We start from the raw sequence: 22500 nt of genomic DNA, 5'->3' as shown, positions 1-22500 counted from the left end.
GTAATTGTGGCTCACGGGCCCAGCTGCTCCGCGGCATGTGGGATCTTCCCAGACCAGGGCTCGAACCCGTGTCCCCTGCATTGGCAGGCGGATTCTCAACCACTGCGCCACCAGGGAAGCCCGCATTATCTTTTTTTAAAAAATTTGGGTTTGGGTATATGTGAACATATGCAGGTATATGTGTATACACAGAAAATAACATCTGAATCTAGACTACTCTACCGAGCCAAACTAACATACACATAAGAAGGCAAAATAAAAGAAATCTGGCCATATGAAGACTCTTAAGTTTACTGAAAGGGTAAAAACATGAGAAGCAAAAGATAACTTCTCAAGCAAATAAAGGGTACCTACAAGATCTTTGCTATAAATATCAAGTTTTTTGGTGAACCATTAGAAGCACTGCGTCTAAAAAAAAAGGCAGCAAGCAAACTATTGTTCCTATTAATCAGCACTATTTCAGCAACCCTAACCAATGCAATAAGGCATGGGGGAAAAAAAGAGGTATAAATACTTAAACTGCTTACAGATTAATATAACGGCCTACACAGAAAAATTTTTTAAATCAACTGAAAAATCTACTAAACCTAATATCAACATTCAATAAGGATACCAACATACAAAAGCTGTAACAATATTCATTTGGAATACTGTAATGGGAAAGGGGGACAGGTAAGGAAAATGCAAAGAGTAAATTTGCTAAAGTTGTAACACAACAATTACACTAAAAAATAAATAGGAGACACATGCATTCTAGTATGCAAAGACTCAATGTTGTTTAAGATCTCCTGATCCCCAAACAGTAATCTATATGTTAAATGCAATTCGAATTAAAACTCCAAAAGAAACTTTCTGGAAGATCAATTAACTCTACAGTTCTTACATAAGCAAAAATTAACATGTAAAACCAAGAAAAATCGAAAGACATAGTGTTAGATTAAGAAGAGAAAAACGGATAAGAAGAGAAACCCGTGTACTGATGTCAATACAACATAGTTTTACTGTGTCTTTACAGTAAGTTTTAATATATGTGAGAACAAGACACCATGCCCACAACCCACCAAAGTATTTTTTCAGAGCTTACTTCAGGATAAAAGTGGCATTTTAAAAGAGTGGGGAATATGGACAACCTATTTAATAAGTACTATTTAGGAGTCAGCAGTCTTTTATGCGGGGATAAAGAAAGCTACCCTCCACCTCACATCACATATAAAAATTATCTCCAGATGATTAAACAGCCAAATGTAAAAATAACAAAGCCAATATTATAAGAAAACATAGAAGATATTTATAAATATATTTTACATTTTGAAGGAGAAAAGCCTTTCTAAGCAAGACCCAGAAGCCATAAAAGACTAAAAAACTTTGATTTCAGAAAAATTAAAGCTTTTACATAAAGAAAGACACCCACTGTAAATAAAGGTTAAGACCTAAGTGACAGGAAGAAAATATTTGCAACACATAAATAAGGATTACAGTCCTGAGTATGTACAGAACTCCTACGAACCAAGAAGTTTCAAAATAAAACGGGCAAAAGATATGAACAGGCAATTCACATAAGAAACCTAAAGGCCACATGAAAACGTATGCAGGTGTTCCACTCTTAAAAATCTAGGAATTATAAATTAGATGTTCTCCCCAAAGTAACAAAAATGTAAAGGATGGACAATTTTCAGTGTTAGCAATAAAATAAAATATCAGTACACTGTTGGTGGCAATAAAAACCTTTTATGGAAGGCAATTTTATACATTTCTCATACTCTTTGACCTAGCAATTTCCACTTCTAACAATCCATAATAAAATATGTGCATAACGATGACCTACAGGACATTTACTGTAACACTGTAAGGGGTTGGGGGGGGACCCACATGGATTCCCACATAGCCATTAAAATGACTGATGATGATATTAGCTGTGCCCAGACATGGAACAATACTATAAAAAGAAGGGGAAAAAGTATAAATTTCAGAACACTATGAATCATATCATCCCATTTATGGGCTACAAAAATAAAACAAACAAGAACGGCCCTGAAAGGTGTGTGTAGAGCATGTGTGCACATAAAGCTCTGAAAATGGTAATTGTGCACAAAGGAAATTGAACATTTCATAGGGATAGCCCTTTGAAAGAAGATAGCCTGTGGGTAGGAGAAAAGGGAAAGGGGATTTTCACGTTTGCTAGTTATTTTTCTAAGTTGTTTCAACTTTGTATGTTAAGAGTTAATTGTGCATTATTTGCATAATTTGAAGAAGAGGTGGAAGGCAGGAAGAGTGAACAGGAAGGTAAACAGGGACTTCCCTGGGGGCGTAGTGGTTAAGAATCCGCCTGCCAACGCAGGAGACACGGGTTCGAGCCCTGGTCCGGGAAGATCCCACGTGCCGCGGAGAAACTAGGCCCAAGCGCCACAACTACTGAGCCTGCGCTCTGGAGCCTGCAAGCCACAACTATTGAGCCCGCATGCCACAACTACGGAAGCTCATGTGCCTAGCGCCCGTGCTCCACAACAAGAGAAGCCCCCGCAATGAGGAGCCCATGCACCGCACGGAAGAGTAGCCCCCGCTCACCGCAACAAGAGAAAGCCAGCGCGCAGCAACCAAGACCCAACGCAGCCATAAATAAATAAATAAATAAGTTTATTTAAAAAAAGGAAGGTAAACAAGAGAAGCCAGAGGATCACTGCTCTCAGCTTCAATTATAAATTGTCCTGTAGATTCTCATTGGCATCTTCTTGCCAGTTGAAGAAGCAACGACAGATAGATTCAAGTGAAGTCTGTACAAGGGTTTCTATATGTGACCTTAGAAAGTTCTAAATTGTTCTTAGGCAACAGGAAATATAATTTAACAACAAATTAACAGAAAGATCCAAAGGTCTTTAGCAGGAGGAAGTATCGAAAGTAACCAACGATAACCTCAGGAGAGGCATAAGCTCAGGACTGAAGAAAAAAAATCTGACACAGTTTTTATGTCCCAACTCCTGTAACATTTTTGCCATGAAAATGTCACAAAATATTTGGATGAACAATTAATTTTTATCTTTCTACATTCCTAGGTCACTTTTATGCTGAGATCCTTTCCCAAATAATTAACTAAGGAAGACTTCTCCCTACACATCCTGACATCTTGCTATAAAAATGGCATGTTAAAACTGGTCAAATGGTAAATCATTGAGCAATTTTACTGGCTTAATTCTAAGCTGGGTTTTAATGTTCAAGCAATATTTACCTTTTAGTAGGTTAATTATTCATTATTACTAAAAGGAGAAATAACTAGATATACTGACGGCCAACACTAATGTGGAGTTCCAACACTAATATAAAATTAGTATAGTATTGTACTTAACAATTTATAGTATTGGGTAAACCAGATATTAAATGTAAAGTTCATGAAATTCAACTCCTTAAAAGCTAATGATCAGTTACAAATTAAATTCTTGCTTAACTTTTGAAAGACTAAAGTAAACGGTATTTTTCTTTTGCTGCTTAGAAAAATTCACAAAACAGTCATCACCATTTTTTAAAGCATGTATAACATCGTCCCACAAGGTGCTTAATAAAAAGCTCAGGAAATGGACTTCCCTAGTGGCTAAGTGCTTAAGAATCCGCCTGCCAATGCAGGGGACACGGGTTCGAGCCCTGGTCCAGGAAGATCCCATGTGCCGCGGAGCAACTAAGATCCCACATGTGCGCCACAACTACTGAGCCTGCGCTCTAAAGCCCGTGAGCCACAACTATGAAGCCCACGCGCCTAGAGCCCGTGCTCCACAACAAGAGAAGCCACCGCTATGAGAAGCCCGCGCACCTCAACGAAGAGTAGCCCCCGCTCGCTGCAACTAGAGAAAGCCTGCGTGCAACAAAGACCCAACGCGGCCAAAAAAAAAAAAAAAAAAAAAGCTCAGGAAAAATCTACATTACACAAAAACATAAGTACACACATACATACCACAGAAACAATAAGAACTCTTTATTATACCTGTATCAGCTTCACGTTCTTTATTCTCATCTGTAAGGGGGTTGTCGTGAAGCTTCAAATAGATCTCTATAGCAATTCTTGCTGCCTTGAAGTAAAATGGATGCTGTCGAAGTACATCTTCTAGTTTTAATAAGTCCACATATGATCTAAGGGTAATCTTCCTCATACAGTATGTATGAAAGTCAAACTGGTCATCAGTGATTTCTATAAAATGCTAACAAAATTATCTTTTTTATTACAGTGAAGTATAGCAATAGCAAAGAAACTACAAAAATGAAAGCCTTGGAATTACTTGTTTCCTAGGCATGAAAAAAATCAGTAAAATTTTAGAATATTAAAAACGACAATAATTCAATTTAAATACTTTGCATATCAAATAAGCAAATATAATTGGCCATCACCTAGCATAGTATAATGGCATACATAAGGCACTGAATTACTTGTTGAATGAAAGGAAACACAATGCTTTAAAATATATATATTTATTCCTTCCTTAATCATACTTAAATAAAGCTATCAGGACAAACCCAACAGAATTTATTAGCATACATAATCGTGCAGTACAGTAGATTTACATGTTAAACATTCAGTCTTTATATTTAGAACAATTTGCAAAGGATTTTAATATTGCAGTATTTGGTAATTTTTCTGAGAATACAAATCTGAATTCTATGCAATGAAATGCTGGTATGTGGGAGAGAAATCAATCAGTGAGTAAGTCAAGCAACCAGAAGCTAACACATTTCAACTAAGCTCTGGGGTTCTCGACTTAATAACAGAACAAGCATGAAATTATATAAATTATTTTTATATATGAAAATCACAAAAAATGAAAGCCAACTACTAGTGATAGAAATGACTCAGAAGTGAAAAGGACTAAGAAAAGAATAAATTTATCATAACATGAGGAATTACATAGGTTACAGAAATACTGTGAAAAGGCTTCAAAGCTTGTAAATAATATTTATCAGGGCATAAGGCACCACCAATCAACCCCACAACAAACAGCTTTCTGGGATAGCTTAATGAGCTTTGTATGTGTTAATGAAGAAGCAGAAACATTCAGAAATCAATGAAAACGCAGCCAAGATACAAACTTTCCCTTAAGTTTCTTACAAGAATTCCGGCAGGAAGAGTAGACAATGGGGAAGTCTGCTTAATATAGTCTATATATTATTTCCATTATAAAATTTGAAAAATATGAACACTGGTTTTTAGAAATCACTTACTATACATTATAAGGTGAGAGAAAAGAAAAAACTATAGGATTACCTCAAAACTTTCAATGTGTAACAAAATGAAATGAGAAACTTTTAGGTATGTGGTACTTACTCTCTCAATCTCATGACATTTCTTAAGTGCTTCACCAAATTTATTCATTGCCTTATAAGCTTGGGCACATTCTGTCTGGAACCACATGCACTGCATTTCATTTAAATTCTCAACCGCTGATGTTCCTTCCTATATGAAAAGCACACATACTCAAAGACAATTTCTTATCAAATACATTATTCCACCACAGGATTTAAGAAGGAAAGATGGTCAACTGATTTGAATTCTTTCAAAATAATTTTCTAATTTTTTAAACCATTCTCAGGGTAAGAGGGAATAGTTAATATGTGAAAGAAATTAGAATTGTATTTCTAACCACTAAAAAAATATACATATATAGCCTTGTAAATGATTAATCAAAAGGTCTACATAATTGGGGATGGAAAGTAACATAAGAAACAGAACAGTAACACACGGCAGATGTTCAATTAATATTAGTTCCCTTCGCCCTTAAAAATTTCAATTGAACATACATCAATATAAATCAGAGTTTAAAAACCCACTGCACAACCATATTAAAAAAATGATGTTTTATACTAATATTGATTTCAGTTTTTTCTGATAAGGCAACTTAATTAAAATCCTGTCTTGATATTAAAAATATCAGATGTAAACGCTGAAAAATAAACAAGGTATACAAGTATGAACTATTTATTCACAAGCAAGAAAACTAGCCGTACAAACCCTTGTAAACTTCGAGCACATTTCTTCAGCCTCTTTTATCAGATTGGCTTTTAGCATGTATTTTGCACACTTGGAGTTGATAAATCTGTCTGCTGTGTCCAAGGCCTGGGCCTCATCCATCCACCTCGCAGCTTCTTTAATATTCCCAGCATGCTAATAATAACAGGGTACAAAAGCAAAATAAACCAGTCAGAGTATGCTAATTTTACTATGCAAGTAATTAGTTTCCTGTTCATAAATAACTAAAACACAAATGGAAGAAACAGTAATCTTCTGTCTCTTACGACCCTAATCAATGTAGATGCATACATTCTACAGAAATATAAGTTCTGATACCTTTCTGGCGATGCAGAATATACGCTCTCTGATAGTAAAGATTTGTTTTAAAACTTTTGTCTACTGTTATAACCTCACTGACTACACACTACAACAGTGCCTGGCACATAGTGAATGCTCAAAAATAATTGGTGAATCAAAGAATAAATAATCATCAAAATCTTTAAGCCAGAACAACATAATTTAATGTAAAGGTCATAAAAGGCAAAAGGATGGTCAAATCTCTACTCCACAAGAACCATGGAAACATTACATTAGGACCACTGGTGGACATTCCACAATGAGCCTCATTCTACTTCGTCTAACTAGTCCATTCGGCAAGGTCACAAAACTAATGAGCCTTACCTGGCTTTAAAAAAGTGCTTTTAAAACATTACTTGGGGGCTTCCCTGGTGGCGCAGTGGTTGAGACTCTGCCTGCCAATGCAGGGGACACGGGTTCAAGCCCCGGTCTGGGAAGATCCCACATGCCGCGGAGCAACTGGGCCCGTGAGCCACAACTACTGAGCCTGCGCGTCTGGAGCCTGTGCTCCGCAACAAGAGAGGCCGCGACAGTGAGAGGCCCGCGCACCGCGATGAAGAGTGGCCCCCGCTTGCTGCAACCGGAGAAAGCCCTCGCACAGAAACGAAGACCCAACACAGCCAATAAATAAATAAATAAATAAATAAATAAAATTAAAAAAAAACAAAAAACAAAAAACATTACTTGGGGGACTTCCTGGTGGTGCAGTGGTTAAGAATCCAACTGCCAATGCAGGGGACACAGGTTCGAGCCCTGGTCTGGGAAGATCCCACATGCCGCGGAGCAACTAAGCCTGTGTGCCACAACTACCGAGCCTGCGCTCTAGAGCCCACGAGCCACAACTACTGAGCCCGCGCGCCTAGAGCCCGTGCTCCGCAGCAACAGAAGCCACCGCAATGAGAAGCCTGCGCACCGCAACGAAGAGTAGCCCCCACTCGCCGCAGCTAGAGAAAGCCTGCGCACAGCAACGAAGACCCAACGCAGCCAAAAATAAAAAAATTAATTAATTTCAAAAAAAAAATTACTTAATTTCATAATTTTTTGGTAAATGAATTATTGGTTTACAATCTCTTCCCCAAGAGCTTTTATTACTAAATTGTATTTGTATTAAGATAGTAAAGCAGTAACTTTATTTTAAGATGATTTTTCTCAAGCAAGACCCAGAAGTTGAAGAGGCAAAGAGGTAGTATGTAGAATTCATAGTAGACATCTTCAGTTTCGTTTTAAGATTACCAGATACTGATATATATGAGCTTACTGAAATGTTAATAGAAACAAACATTTCGCAGCAAATGTAATTATTTTTTATTATCTATAGCCTTGCTACTTAAAACCAAGAAAATAACCAGATACGTGTATGAACAACCATATATATGAATGACCATATGTATATATGTATACTTGTGTTTGCACATAAACTGATATAAATGGGTGAGCAAATGAGCATGACCATGACAAGTCTCAAAGTAATCAGACTGAGAAATGTACTATATCTGTTGCTCCATGTTTTGCGAGCTATCAAATACGCCATTTCTCTTACCGCATTCAGACTCTATAGCATGTGTTTTCTTAATTTGTGTCTCACTGTGTCGTTAAGAAAAGAGGAGAAAAGATTTTTACCTTATAGATTTTAGCTTTCACAAGAAAGAGTTCTATCAACGTGGGTGTACTTTCAATAGCGGTATTTATGTACCCCAGAGCAACAGACGGCTGCCCAGTCCTGTCGTAGTGCTGTGCCAAGTAGTACTGGACCCAAAGTAACGTGGTCGGCGGTTCTTCCTTCCCATCGTCTTTGAAAAGTGGGGGGGTGGGGGAGGAAAGAAAGCAAGCTTAGTCATTAGAGATATTAGTAACAGACTAGCCACCTCAAAGTGGCTCTATCTTTATTAACAAGGGAAGCAGCTCAAACCATGTGATTTATGCATCTAGTTATGCAACTAGCTCTAACCCTACAAAATCTTTGGAAGGGACCACGCTTTCTGCTCTGTATCATTATAGCTCCTAGCACAATGTCCTGCATAGTAATAACTTCATATAGTAAACATGGCAGATGAATGAGATCAAAGCTATAACAAATTGCCTAAAAAGAAAACTGAGGGGAGCGAGGGGGAGGGGAGCGAGGGGGAGGGGAGGGTTTGGGGTGGGGGGAGAAGACATGACAAGCTGTACTAGAACTATGAGTATACTGGTCAGGATGTTATGTATGAGGGTAAAAAAAATAAAATAAAGAGAAAATTTCCATTAATGTGATGGTAAAAAAAGAAAAAGAAAAAAGAAAGGCATGACTGCTTAATTGGGTTTCTAGCTTATGTACCAAACTATACATAAATATACTTGTGATGTGGTTATTTTGAATTTTGGTGATTATAAGATTCTTAATATATTTTAATATTATTCTGAATATGCAACAATGCATAATTTAGGTTAAATAAAAATTATACCCAGAAAATGAGATGAGTAAAAATACTTATTCTGTATTTTAGTTCATAATTTTATTTTTTATATACTCACAAGAAAGTGTGTAAGTTAAATATACAACCCACACATTAAAAAATGATTTTTTAATACAAATTTCTAAAATCTAAGAACTGTTATTCGCTTTCGAAGAAAGCAACAGAGTGCTTATTTTTATCCTAGTAGAAGTAGGATGGCTCAGTGGACAAACAATAGGAGTGGAACTCACCAACTCCCGTTCTGATAGATCTGCAACTAAAGTGCTGCATATTCTTGGGCATGTCATTGAACCTCTTCCACATTTGTAAAATATGTAGGAAAATGCTGATAATCAAAGGAACATCATGATGATTAACCAATGAAACCATGGTAACGCCTTCTAAAAAGTACTATTTAAATTCATCTGAGACCTAGAAACAGTGATCAACTCAATAGCAATAAGCACCCCAGGTCCCATACTGGGCTTTCCCACTGTAGGAAACAGGGCTCCTTGGGAAAAACAACTGATTACATGTCTGCTGTGGGCAGTATACAAGATGAGATAGAATATTTTGTCATACCAAACTGCAAGGAAGCTATCAATTACTATCCTAGTATGTGAAGGCTTGAACCATTTGAAACTGCAAATATGTTTAAAGTCATGAATTCATAATAATACCTTTAAAACATGTATTGGCCATCTTTGAAGAATGCTACTAAACCAATTCATTATTTTGAAAACTGGTAAAGAACAAAAAAGTAGGCTAGGCAGGGGAGAAAAAGCAGCATTTATCTTGCTTTTTCTATACAAACTGAAATACTGCATAAGCAGATAACAGATAGTATCTCTTTTTAAGATAATAAAAAATGAATGGTAGAATATCACTAGCTTATAATTCTTAACAGTTCTTAACATATGAAACAAATACTTCATGCCTCCTGATCAAAGAACACACCACCATCTTGAAATAATCTTGCTCATCCCTTTGTCTTTAAAACAAAAAGGAAAAAAAAAAATCAAATCAAATCTCATCAAACCTGCAGTCAGACCTTTCCATTAGAAGTTTCTGTAATGATGGAAATGTTCTGGATCTGCCCTGTCTAATAGGGTAGGCATTAGATTTGCATTAGCTATTGAGCAGCACTTGAAATGTGGCTAGTGTAACTAATTAAATGTTTTATTTAACTAAAAAAATTTTAATAGCCCCATGTGGCTAATGGCTACCATACTAGACAGCACAACTCTGCATCCAACTACCAATTTATAACAAATCCAGAGGACAGAGAAATAACATGTTAAGCAACACCATACGGGTATATTCAGCAAAATCTATACTATAGAAAAACTCAAGGAAAAAAAACTAACTTCTTTAATAAATAAATTGCAGGAAGAAGAGAAGATAGAGGGAAAACCTACAGATTTATAAAAAAGGGTTAAGAGACATATCAAACAAACTCAAAGTACAGATTTCACCTGGATCTTCATTCAAACAAACTTCAAAAACAAAGAGAAAAAATGCTATTTCCAAGATACCTGGAAATGTGAGCATGGACTTTTTTCTTTGATATTAAGAAAGTATTAATGTTCAAGTATGGTGATGCTATTATGGTTATAATCTTTAGAATACTGAAATATTCATGGATGAAATGATGTGATGTTTGGGATCTGTCTTAGAATAACATGGGAGTAAGGGAAGTAGGTAAGAATACAGATGAAATAAGTTTGGCCATGAGGTAAAAACTACTGAAGTTGGGTGGCGGGTAAATGGAGTGTCATCATACTATTACATCTAGTTTTGCAGGTGTTTTAAATTTTACATAAAATTTTCTTCAATAAGCTACTGTTATTATCTTCTTACCAACGTACATTTCACACAATGTGTACATGAATGCACCTTCATCTTAAAGGGAAAAAAAGTTTAAATATATAAGCTTACTGACTAAATAATGAACAATACTGACCTTCTGGTCAAGAATTTCGCAACATATTAAGTTTTTCAAGATTTTTTTAAAACATAAAACTTGAGCACTTACCACTGGGGTTAAATAACCGGCAGCTTTTTAGAGATGTTTCATAACCTACTACTAATTCTTCTATGATTGCCACCTAGAGTACAAACACACAAGCACACTTTAATAAAAAAAAATAAATATACAGTTACTATGCTTGTGCAAAATGTGTTATTTACTACTAGAGGGCTAAATAAACATTCCGATTCCCCCCTCCACCTACCTCTCTCTCTCTCTCTCTCCCCCTCTCATACACACACACACACACACACACACACCTTTTTATAAATCTCTTAACCTACAGATAAAAATTTAAAACCATACATTTATGAAGGTGTGTTTTAAGGCAAAACTTTCCAAAAAACTTACTGGCAACTCCTTTCCCTGCTATAAAATAAAGCATCAAGCTGAACTAGAAATCAGGAAAAGGCTGGACAGAAAGAGGTAATGTTAGGGATGATTTTTATCTTGGTTCATTTTTACCTCAATTCACATAAATAACACTCACAGTTAACATTTGCACTTCAGGAATCAAGAATTAAATACTGTGTAAAAAGAGAAATTCCGCAAGCATATGACAGCATCCACTCTCAATTTCATCACCAAGGGGAAAGCATCAGTAGAACAGAAGCAGGGCGCCAAGGGTGGGTTTCTGAGATCCAGGAGAGTGAGTGGCCGTCCCAGTTCTGGTCTCTCCTGAGTCATGACTGTACTACTTACTCCTGGCTTCGTAAGAGATCTGTGAATACTTTTAATTTATTAATTCCCTTCTTTGCTTAATCCATCTATAATGAATTTGTTACTACAGAAGCTCTCTTAAATGACCTCAACTTAACTGACTCAACAGGTTAACACCAGCTCTCTCCATCCCCTCAGAAAACTGTGAGGACTGAATGGCCACAGCTAGGTTATTCTGGTGCACCCATGTTCTTCTCCCACAAGGTGAGCTACATGCCTACTAAGAGGTTTATTTTCCCAAACCTGTTTGAATTAGTTGCATTCATTATCATCACTGCAGAATTTAATTCAATATTATGTAAACTTAAGAAATGAGAACAAAAAGAAAGAACTGCTTCTATTAAGTCGAATACCATGGAAAGACTCAAAGATAAATTAGACATTTTTTACCAATTTAGGTTTAAAAAGACAACCATAAAGGGAAAAGTCATAACAACATATATGATTCTACAATCAAGATTGCTTCACAAGCATCACGTTCTCACTGTACCAAAACTAGAAGTAAAATACCACATTCTATCAATGCGATTTAATCAAGGGGGAAAAAAGGTGAAACAGTCATCAATAAAGCCCACCATATCTTGGACCTCTCAACAAAAGACTGGCAGATAAGTGCCCTTTATATGCTTTAGGTTTAAATGTTTAGCACATTTAATCTGTCCCACCTTTAAGGTGTTTTTTTTAAACCCAGCCAACATGTCTGATGCCACTGTACTTATAAACAAAATAATCTAAATTAAGATTAAAACACCCTTGGGACTTCCCTGGTGGTCCAGTGGTTAAGAATCCATGCTTCCACTGCAGGGGGCATGGGTTCGATCCCTGGTTGGGGAACCAAGATATCGCATGCCATGCAGTGTGGCCAAAGAAAAAAAGATTAAACACCCTTTAACGAGCGTTTTGAATATTGTAATACATAGCTGAAAGAGTAAGCTAACTTACTGGGACAGCAAACAAACTCCTCTGACAGAATTTTTTTTCTACCAAATAAAAAGGAGAAAGATTACTAAGCTTCAACTTAGTTCAAAAAAAAAAAAAAAAAAAAAATCACTTCTGGCTTTCACCATGAGCAGGAATTAGAGAAAATATTGAAGAAATCACTACCTTACCAAATTTTCATCCCTGTACCGACTCATTAAAAAGTACACATCAGAAACAAAAGACAGAACAAATAAGCAGTAATTTATTCAGCTAAAGAGAGCAGAGGATGAGAAGGAAATAAGAGGCACAGAAGCATTTAAACTGCAAGCTAGGAAGACTGTTAGCAGATTCACAATGTGTATACTATGTGCACAGGTAGCCAAGATCAATTATTCCAAATACTGAGCAAAGAAATGATAGTCAGAACACAAAACCAAACCAAACCATTGTATTTTGCTTTACCTTTTCTTTATCTTTGTATAGAGACCTCAAAGTATTGAAGACTGGTGGACAACCCTTGCTGAAGTTCATCCTTAGGAACTTATCCAAACATTCTTTAAATTTCTCACCTGGGAAGAAAAAACTCCTGTTGACTTACATGTACCCAGACAACTCTAAAAATGCATACATTAAAATCTTAACATGCATACTCATATATTTAAAACCAAGGAAAGATACTGTATATCATAACACCATTTTCATTCCTTCACAGTTACTCTCACTTACCAGATAAGAAGTTTAATGGCAGTCTTCTTGGCACCAATCCCCTGGGATACTTAGTCCAGGCCTCCTCATAAATTTTTAGTCGTTCTAACATATTAGCTGCAAACCAAAAAAAAATTTTTTTTTCATATGTAATTATAACATATATTTTTCTAGAAAATTACAAATTTCTGAAAATATATAAAAATTACCATATTAAACAGAAAATTTGAACATGGGAAAAATTATTCATAATCTAACCACCTAAATATATCAATAATCACTTTAGAATACTTCTAATATTTTCATATTTTAACCTATAATCATATAAAATACATAATTTTCCTTATCCTGCTCTGCTTTAGGTGGCCTTTCAAAATCTGCCTGCTCTACTGTAGTTCCAAGAAAGGCTCGGTTATTATGTTTCCACCTATGGCTTCTCCAGTATTCTCTTCAGCCTCTCCTCTAACTCCTCTCCTTTGATTTATCTTGGAGCTTCTGGATTTATCCTCTATCTTCCATTTCTCCATAATTCTTTTATATTTTCTTTTACTCTCAGGTAAGAACTTTCCTTGTTCAATCTTTCACTTCACTAATTTTCCTCAGCTGTGGCCCCTCTTATATTTAACCTATTAAGATTTTCATGTCACATCAAGAAGTAGGTTTTTCATTTCCCAGATTCCTAACAAGCACTTTCTCTTAACTATGCATACTTCATTGCCTCTCTTCATCTTAGGCTTCTCTATGAGCTCTACTCTCCCTTTGGCTGGCACTGACGATTACCTTTCCAATGCTGGTGTTACTACAGAGGATGACATTCTTTGTACAAGGTTTCTCTCACATTTATACCAGGAATAGTTCACTATCAGTCTTGTGGGAAACTTCGCTTCAAATTAGATCATCCTGGCTAAAGACTCTGCCTTTTTGTAGATGACACGTTTCTGGGCTTGTCCTCACAAGTAGGTCCTATTCATGAGGAGAGAATGGTTGGGGAGAAGAGTGTCTCTGGACCAAGTTTATCTGAGTCCTTCCTGCCGCATAGGAAACAGTGCTTCCCTTTCAGCTTGGCAACATTCACTTGCCCCTGGCAGGCCACTCTGCTATAGCCACAGGTTATCACAGAAGTCTCTCTTTTGGGGAGACATCCCCATTTCTACATTTCCCTTTCATGTTTCTGATGCTGCTATGCATCTGTAAATTTTTCAAACTTGTTTCTAAAATTCTTTTCACAACTCTTTCTTTGAACTTGTAGTAGAAGAGAGGTTTCAGAAAACGCTTAGTCTACCATATTAAATGGAAGTTCACAAATGTACTTCTATATTCAGATTTTGAACCAATTCTTTTTTTTAATTAGTTTTTCTCCTGTTAAACTTTCTCTTTTTAAATTATTTATTTATTTATTTAGGCTGTGCCAGGTCTTGGTTGAGGCACACGGGATCTTCGCTGAGGCATGTTTAGTTGTGGCATGCGGACTTCTTAGTTGTGGCATGCATGTAGGATCTAGTTCCCCGAACAGGGATTGAACCCGGGCCCCCTGCATTGGGAGCGCAGAGTCTTACCCACTGGACCAGCAAGGAAGTCCCTGAACCAATTCTTAACCAGTTCTTCTAGTTATGATTTTCACTGAGTTAACACAATATATATTAACAAAAGAAGCAATTAAAACTTAGAGAGTAAGTTTTAACCAATGCTACCTGGCTTGAGTGCCTTTTCCAAGCCTTTGTAATAGGCCCAGTTTTCAGGATTTCTCTCTTGTAATCCTCTGTAAACATCAGCTGCATCTCCCAAACGACATAATTGCAACAGAAGTTCCCCTGATAAAAAACAAATTAAATTAAGTATCTTCTGGTTGTAACTTTAAGTTTTCCTCAAACTTTCTCTTAAAACCTCTTCAATATTGGGAAGTGGGTAGATTTGGTATCCTCCTGAGTTCTCAATTCCCTTCAACAAGACTAGTTACCATGTTACTTTATTGTCCCTCCTTTTTGCAAGTTCATGTGTAGAAATGTCATCCTCTTCACATCCTCAATTTATTCAGGTATTTTTCTAACTCCAGGCTACTCTCTCAAGGTCACTGAACACAGTCACCAAGCCATCATCTACTACTCAAGTATTCCTGACAACATATGGACAATTTCAAAATCCAAATTAATGCCCCAATCCAATACCCTAACCTTATGATGCCCTAATCAACTAGGAAACGATTGTGCTCTAGCAGCCCATAAGCATGGCCACATTGTCTCTCTTCCCACCACTGTTTTTTCTCTCTTCCAACTACCAAATATGCATCTTGCTTTAAGCTTAACTATCTTGACTTTCTTCTTCTTGTCTCACTAATCCTACCCTCCAACCCTAGAGGAAAACCGTTCCCTTTTCTTCGTGCCTTTCAGCAACCTGTAGGCTCACTGCTTATCTTCTCTGGGTTGCATGACCAATCTCATCCCCGAATGACATTAGCAGCCCCAAATGTGAAAGCTGATCTCAAAACCTAGGCTCCCTCATTTACCAACTTTAAGGCCTGGATCATCCCGATTGCTTGCTTGCTGTACACCTTCTCATGAAAGAAGTCAGCAGATGAATGGACTGAGGCACTGGTTTCACTAGACATATATGAGCTCCAAACTCACACAGGCCTCAAACACTGCTCAGGAATCCTCTTCCCTACCTTAATGGGCTCCCATTCACCAAAGGTATCAGTTTCAAACCAGGACTTCACCCTTGCACCCTTTCTATTATCAGATAATAAAAATGAACACTTACTGAAAGTGAAAGTGACTTTCAAATGTTTCACTTGCATTACTTAATTCAATTCTCAAAGCTCTATGAGATAGGTTACTACTATTTGTGTCATTTTAAAGCAGAGAACATAAGTAAACTTGTCAAGGGTCTTTCAGATAGTTAACTGTTAAGAGTCAGGATTTGAACCCAAGCAATTTGGCTAAATGAGCCCATATTCTTAATGTTTATACCCTCCGTGGTTCTCAACCAGGTGCATTTTTGCCATCCATGAGACATTTAGCAATATCTGGAGACATTTTTGGTGTCACAGTAAGGGGAGCGGGTGCTATGGTATCTGATAGGTAGAAGCTACCAATGCTGCTAAACATTACACAGCATACAGGAGACTTCCACCTCCAACACCTCGGTCCCAAAATGTCAACAGCACCAAAGTTAACGGTCAGCTCTACACTAACCAAAAGCCTACTTCACCAAAAACATAAATAATATTTTGCAACTTTTCTCCCCTACGCTCGCTACACCCATCCACATTTCCTTCCCTTAATCTTCATCCACCTTTCCCTTGTAGAAGAAACTGATGGTATAAGAATTAACAATGAAACTTTCTGCCTAACTATGCCCACTCACCCAAGCCAGGAAATTCCTAAATTATCCTGACTACCCACCACTAACATCAATGCCTTTTATTACTGGAATATCCAACGATTGATGATTCTACTCTTAGTTCCCTTCTATTCTCTTTATATACCCTGTCCCCAATACCTGATTCACTGCAGATATCAAAACATATTTTGTGGAACGAACTGATGGCTCTGTTTCCTATTTCACTGAGAAAATGGAAGCAACGAGAAGAGAACTCCCGAATACCCATTACATCGACACACCTACTTGCCCATACACCCTACCATCTCTCATTGCTGTGGATGAACTATTCATTTTGCTATCTAAGCCCAACCTTTCAACTTTTCCACTAGATCACATACCCTCTACTGTACTGCATATTCTGTCTCATTATCCAGTGAGCATAAGCAAATGCTGTAAGAACTTCTTTTGATCCTATAACCCATTCCATCCACCACTACCCTATAGGTGTTTCCTATACAGCAAAACTACTTGTATGCATCATTTATGCATGCTATCTTCAATTCCTCTACTTAAATCTCATTTAAATCTACTTGATTTGTTTGGGCTTTTACTACCCTCCTTCCAAATGTTCAGAACGTTTTTCTGTTAAGGTCATCAGTAACTTCCAAATTGCTAAATCCGTGGGTCAATTCTGAGTCCTCAGCTTGAGCTGTCATTCTTCCTCACTAGTAAAGTTATAAAAATAATAAAACAAAACAATGTACTTAAGAGTATTTTGAACAATGTCACATATTTCCGTAAAGAAACTGAGGCTCAAGTCTTGCCCCTCATCATTTAGCTGGTTAGTAGCCAATGAAGGAACTCAAACTAGTTTTTTCAACCTCATGATCTTTCCAATAAGTCAGAAACCTCCTCCTTTATAACTAACAGACTGCTAAGGGATGATCAACTCAAGTGCGAGAGGGCTGTCTTGGACCTACAGCTCACAAATGAGCTCCAGGCGCCTGAGACTTCCATTCTTTTCTTGCCAGCAGCACTATCCTCTGCTGAAAAGTTCATCAAGCAAATGGTGGCTATACCCACTCTGCACACAGATACCACACTTTCTAGTATTCAACTTCAAGGGAAGCCAAAGAAATCTGAAACCAACAGACTTCAGTCGCCTGGTCTCACAAAGGTAAAGGAATATTTCAGATGGCAATTCTTAGAAAGTACTCATATTCTCAATTACTTGTTATTTTTCTTTCACTTTCCATAATCAGTTCCTCAACTTTTAAAACTACAAAGACTCCTTCTTCTCAACCCTCTAATAAACGGCAGAACTGGAGATCTTTATTTAAGGATCTACCCATCCTCCTACCCTAATCCACACATATAAACCCGAATCTCTGGTTTCAATTCAAGTTCTGTGTTCAGAGAGACATTCAGATAAACCATAAAGAACCCTAGGAATGTCCCAGAAGCACTTTAGTAAAGACTGATTTATCAATATATATTGCTGACAATAAAGAAATGTGTTGTACACATTCAGTTTCGCCAATAAGCAGTTTCTAAGAAAATCCTCTGTCTTATAAAATTGAGCAATTGCCTCCAGTGTCTTAATCAACTCTAAGTATCTTTGATCTGAAAATACCGTAAAGAGAAAATATTGTATTGAGTCACTTCATTCAATGATTTATTGTTCACAATTTTTTTTCCTATAACAATATCCATTGTTTGAATGTGTATTTTCCCACGTTACAAATTATTCAAAGTGCATGAGTAAGAAATAGATTTTGACATCAAATCAAGAAGTTGTGTTATATGCAACTATCAGTAGCAACTAGATTTTTCAGTTTTGCTCTTTGTCATAAATACCGGAATAAATTACACTCTTTAAAAAAAATACCTTTGGTTTCTTCTACAGCAAGTTTATCACAAATCTGCTTTTCATAGGTACAAAGATGTTCCAGAGCTTCTCTATAGAGACCTGCTTCCCGAAGAACTTGATTCTGATATAAAAGGAGTTCACTATATTCATAATCCACTTTATCAGGGGATGTCTATATATGGATATAAGGAATACTAACAGTAAGAATTTTGTTTTCATATTAGAAAATTGTTCACACACTCAAATACATACAAGAAGTCAAAGGATAATATATGATGGACAAAATTCATTTTTTTAAAATTCCTAAATATCTTTCTAGGGAGCAACTAAGTAAATAATGTCAATATTAACTTATAACCCACTGAATAAAATAATCCATTAAGTCCTTACATATAATAAGTAAATAGGGGAGAAAGGAAAGCTCTTACTTAAGAATAGAATGTCAAATAAATCTAGAAGGAACAAGACAGAAAAATCACCCTTTTGAAACTATCATAGGAACAGTAGATTCAGGCAAGAATCATAATCAATGAATGCTAAAACTAGTGGTGAAAAGTTTGATGAAGAACAGACTATTCATAAAGTCTCAAATTGTTTATTAAATACAAAGAGAAAAAAATAACAAGTTTATAGTGAAGAAACCTGGCAGACACCACCTTAACCAAGTAATCAAATGGAACAGACACCACGTGACTCAATGTCGTGAACTAAGAAGGGCTTGAAATCACTTCTGTAGTTTCCTGCCAAAAATGCATAACAATATCTAATAATGAGGAAACATCAAATAAATCCAAATTGATGGACATTCTATGAAAGTACTGCCATGACTCTTCAAAACTACCAATGTCGTGAAATACAAAGAAAGTCTTTGAAACTTCCAGATTAAAAGAGACTGAAGAGAAATGACAACTAAATGTAAGTTATGATTCTAAACTGGATCCTGAAATGGAAAAAAAAAGTCCTAGAAAGGATATAAACAGGTTGATTAGTAAATTTTGAATATGCGTTGTGGATTAGATAATTAACAGTCTATCAATGTTAAATTTCCTAATTTTTTGATAATCTATACAGCAGTATCTATAGATTTGACAACTATAAAGTTATTCTTAGGAAATACCACACCGAAGCACTTAAGAGTAAAAGAGCATGGTATCTACAATTACTCTCAAATGTTTCAGGAAAAAAATTAAATAGCTAAATAAATATAGAGACTGTAAGTAAATGTATCAAATATTAACAATTAGTTAATGTGAGTGAACTTCTATATGGAGTTCTTTGTACTCTTCTTGCAACTTTTCTGTAAGTTTGAAACTATTTCAAATAAAAAGTAAGGCTATATACACTTCTCTCTTTGAGTTATATTAAGAATAAGACCTAGTTTACTAGGTATGACTTCTGGTTGTTACCTGTTGTGTTTTCCTAAATTCTTCTAAAATCTTTGCTGCCATTTCATAATCTTCTAATAAATGGTAAGCAATAGCATAACCAATCCACGATGCTCTCTGTGCAGGTCGAAGCTGAAGTAATTGATATCTCGTTTCCTTTAAGAGGGGAAAAAAACACTTCTTAGTTTTACAATGAAAGTAAATGCTTCTTAAAAAGATCATGTTCATTTACCCCACAACACTGAGCAATCTATAACACAAGGATGAAAATCATAACAGAAAATAGTTTCAAACATCCACATTGTGTAGCTTTACAGAAGCAAAAACGTATTTCTTAAGAAGCACAATGAAGCTTCCAAGATAATCTTGTAATTTTTTAAAAGGTTAAGACATGGTACCCTTTATTACTTACTGATCTACTTACTCTAAGAAAAGAGGACATGGGGAGGGGGAAGGGTAAGCTGGGACGAAGTGAGAGAGTGGCATGGACATATAAACACTACCAAATGTAAAATAGATAGCTAGTGGGAAGCAGCTGCATAGCACAGGGAGATCAGCTCGGTGCTTTGTGACCACCTAGAGGGGTGGGATAGGGAGGGTGGGAGGGAGACTCAAGAGGGAGGAGATATGGGGATACATGTATATGTATAGCTGATTCACTCTGTCATACAGCAGAAGCTAACACACCACTGTGAAGCAATTACATTCCAATAAAGATGTTAAAAAAAACCCCAAAACTATGGGATGCAGCAAAAGCAGTTCTAAGAGGGAATTTTATAGCAATACAAGCCTACCTCAAGAAACAAGAAAAATCTCAAATAAACAATCTAACCTTACACCTAAAGGAACTAGAGAAAGAAGAACAAACAAAACCCAAAGTTAGCAGAAGGAAAGAAATGATAAAGATCAGAGCGGAAATAAATGAAATAGAAACAAAGAAAACAATAGCAAAGATCAATAAAACTAAAAGCTGGTTCTTTGAGAAGACAAAAAAAATTGATAAACCATTAGCCAGACTCATCAAGAAGAAGAGGGAGAGGACTCAAATCAATAAAATTAGAAATGAAAAAGGAGAAGTTACAACAGACACCGCAGAAATACAAAGCATCCTAAGAGACTACTACAAGCAACTCTATGCCAACAAAATGGACAACCTGGAAGAGATGGACAAATTCTTAGAAAGGTATAACCGTCCAAGACTGAACCAGGAAGAAATAGAAAATATGAACAGACCAATTACAAGTAATGAAATTGAAACTGTGATTAAAAATCTTCCAACAAACAAAAGTCCAGGACCAGATGGCTTCACAGGTGAATTCTATCAAACATTTAGAGAAGAGCTAACACCCATCCTTCTCAAACTCTTCCAAAAAATTGCAGAGGAAGGAACACTCCCAAACTCATTCTATGAGGCCACCATCACCCTGATACCAAAACCAGACAAAGATACTACAAAAAAAGAAAACTACAGACCAATATCACTGATGAATATTGATGCAAAAATCCTCAACAAAATACTAGCAAACAGAAACCCACAACACATTAAAGGGATCATACACCAGGATCAAGTGGGATTTATCCCAGGGATGCAAGGATTCTTCAATATACGCAAATCAATCAATGTGATACACCATATTAACAAATTGAAGAATAAAAACCATATGATCATCTCAATAGATGCAGAAAAAGCTTCTGACAAGATTCAACACCTATTTATGATAAAAACTCTCCAGAAAGTGGGCACAGAGGGAACCTACCTCAACATAATAAAGGCCATATATGACAAACCCACAGCAAACATCATTCTCAATGGTGAAAAACGGAAAGCATTTCCTCTAAGATCAGGAACAAGACAAGGATGTCCACTCTCACCACTCTTATTCAACATAGTTCTGGAAGTCCTAGCCACGGCAATCAGAGAAGAAAAAGAAATAAAAGGAATACAAGTTGGAAAAGAAGAAGTAAAACTGTCACTGTTTGCAGATGACATGATACTATACATAGAGAATCCTAAAGATGCCACCAGAAAACTACCAGAGCTAATCAATGAATTTGGTAAAGTTACAGGATACAAAATTAATGCACAGAAATCTCTTGCATTCCTATACACTAATGATGATAAATCTGAAAGAGAAATTAAGGAAACACTCCCATTTACCATTGCAACAAAAAGAATAAAATACCTAGGAATAAACCTACCGAAGGAGACAAAAGACCTGTATGCAGAAAACTATAAGACACTGATGAAAGAAATTAAAGATGACACCAACAGATGAAGAGATAAACCATGTTCTTGGATTGGAAGAATCAATATTGTGAAAATGACTATACTATCCAAAGCAATCTACAGATTCAATGCAATCCCTATCAAATTACCAATGGCATTTTTTACGGAACTAGAACAAAAAATCTTAAAGTTTATATGGAGACACAAATGACCCTGAATAGCCAAAGCAGTCTTGAGGGAAAAAAATGGAGCTGGAGGAATCAGACTCCATGACTTCAGACTATATCACAAAGCTACAGTAATCAAGACAATATGGTACTGGCACAAAAACAGAAACACAGATCAATGGAACAAGATAGAAAGCCCAGAGATAAACCCACACACCTATGGTCAACTAATCTATGACAAAGGAGGCAAGGATATACAATGGAGAAAAGACAGTCTCTTCAATAAATGGTGCTGGGAAAACTGGACAGCTACATGTAAAAGAATGAAATTAGAACACTCCCTAACACCATACACAAAAATAAACTCAAAATGGACTCAA

At 36.4% G+C, this 22500-nt stretch overlaps 1 protein-coding gene across 2 annotated transcripts in view; it reads right to left on the bottom strand.

The window, feature by feature from the left end:
- The window catches only part of NAA15 (N-alpha-acetyltransferase 15, NatA auxiliary subunit), a 75074-nt gene that overhangs the window by 20664 nt on the left and 31910 nt on the right, over positions 1–22500 (bottom strand). For both annotated transcript variants that reach the window (XM_068543464.1, XM_068543465.1), the window contains exons 5-14: positions 19748–19882; positions 18360–18513; positions 14842–14961; positions 13172–13267; positions 12908–13014; positions 10811–10883; positions 7964–8133; positions 5987–6139; positions 5303–5431; positions 3971–4184 (exon numbers count right to left, since the gene is read on the bottom strand). In XM_068543464.1, coding sequence (XP_068399565.1) covers positions 3971–4184; positions 5303–5431; positions 5987–6139; positions 7964–8133; positions 10811–10883; positions 12908–13014; positions 13172–13267; positions 14842–14961; positions 18360–18513; positions 19748–19882 — 1351 coding nt within the window. The remainder of the gene's footprint in view (positions 1–3970; positions 4185–5302; positions 5432–5986; positions 6140–7963; positions 8134–10810; positions 10884–12907; positions 13015–13171; positions 13268–14841; positions 14962–18359; positions 18514–19747; positions 19883–22500) is intronic.

This window comes from Eschrichtius robustus, chromosome 4, assembly GCF_028021215.1.
Source record: "Eschrichtius robustus isolate mEscRob2 chromosome 4, mEscRob2.pri, whole genome shotgun sequence".
Taxonomy (NCBI): Eukaryota; Metazoa; Chordata; class Mammalia; order Artiodactyla; family Eschrichtiidae; genus Eschrichtius; species Eschrichtius robustus.
The sequence above is the reverse complement of the archived record's forward strand: the minus strand, read 5'-3'. Positions and strand labels throughout refer to the sequence as shown.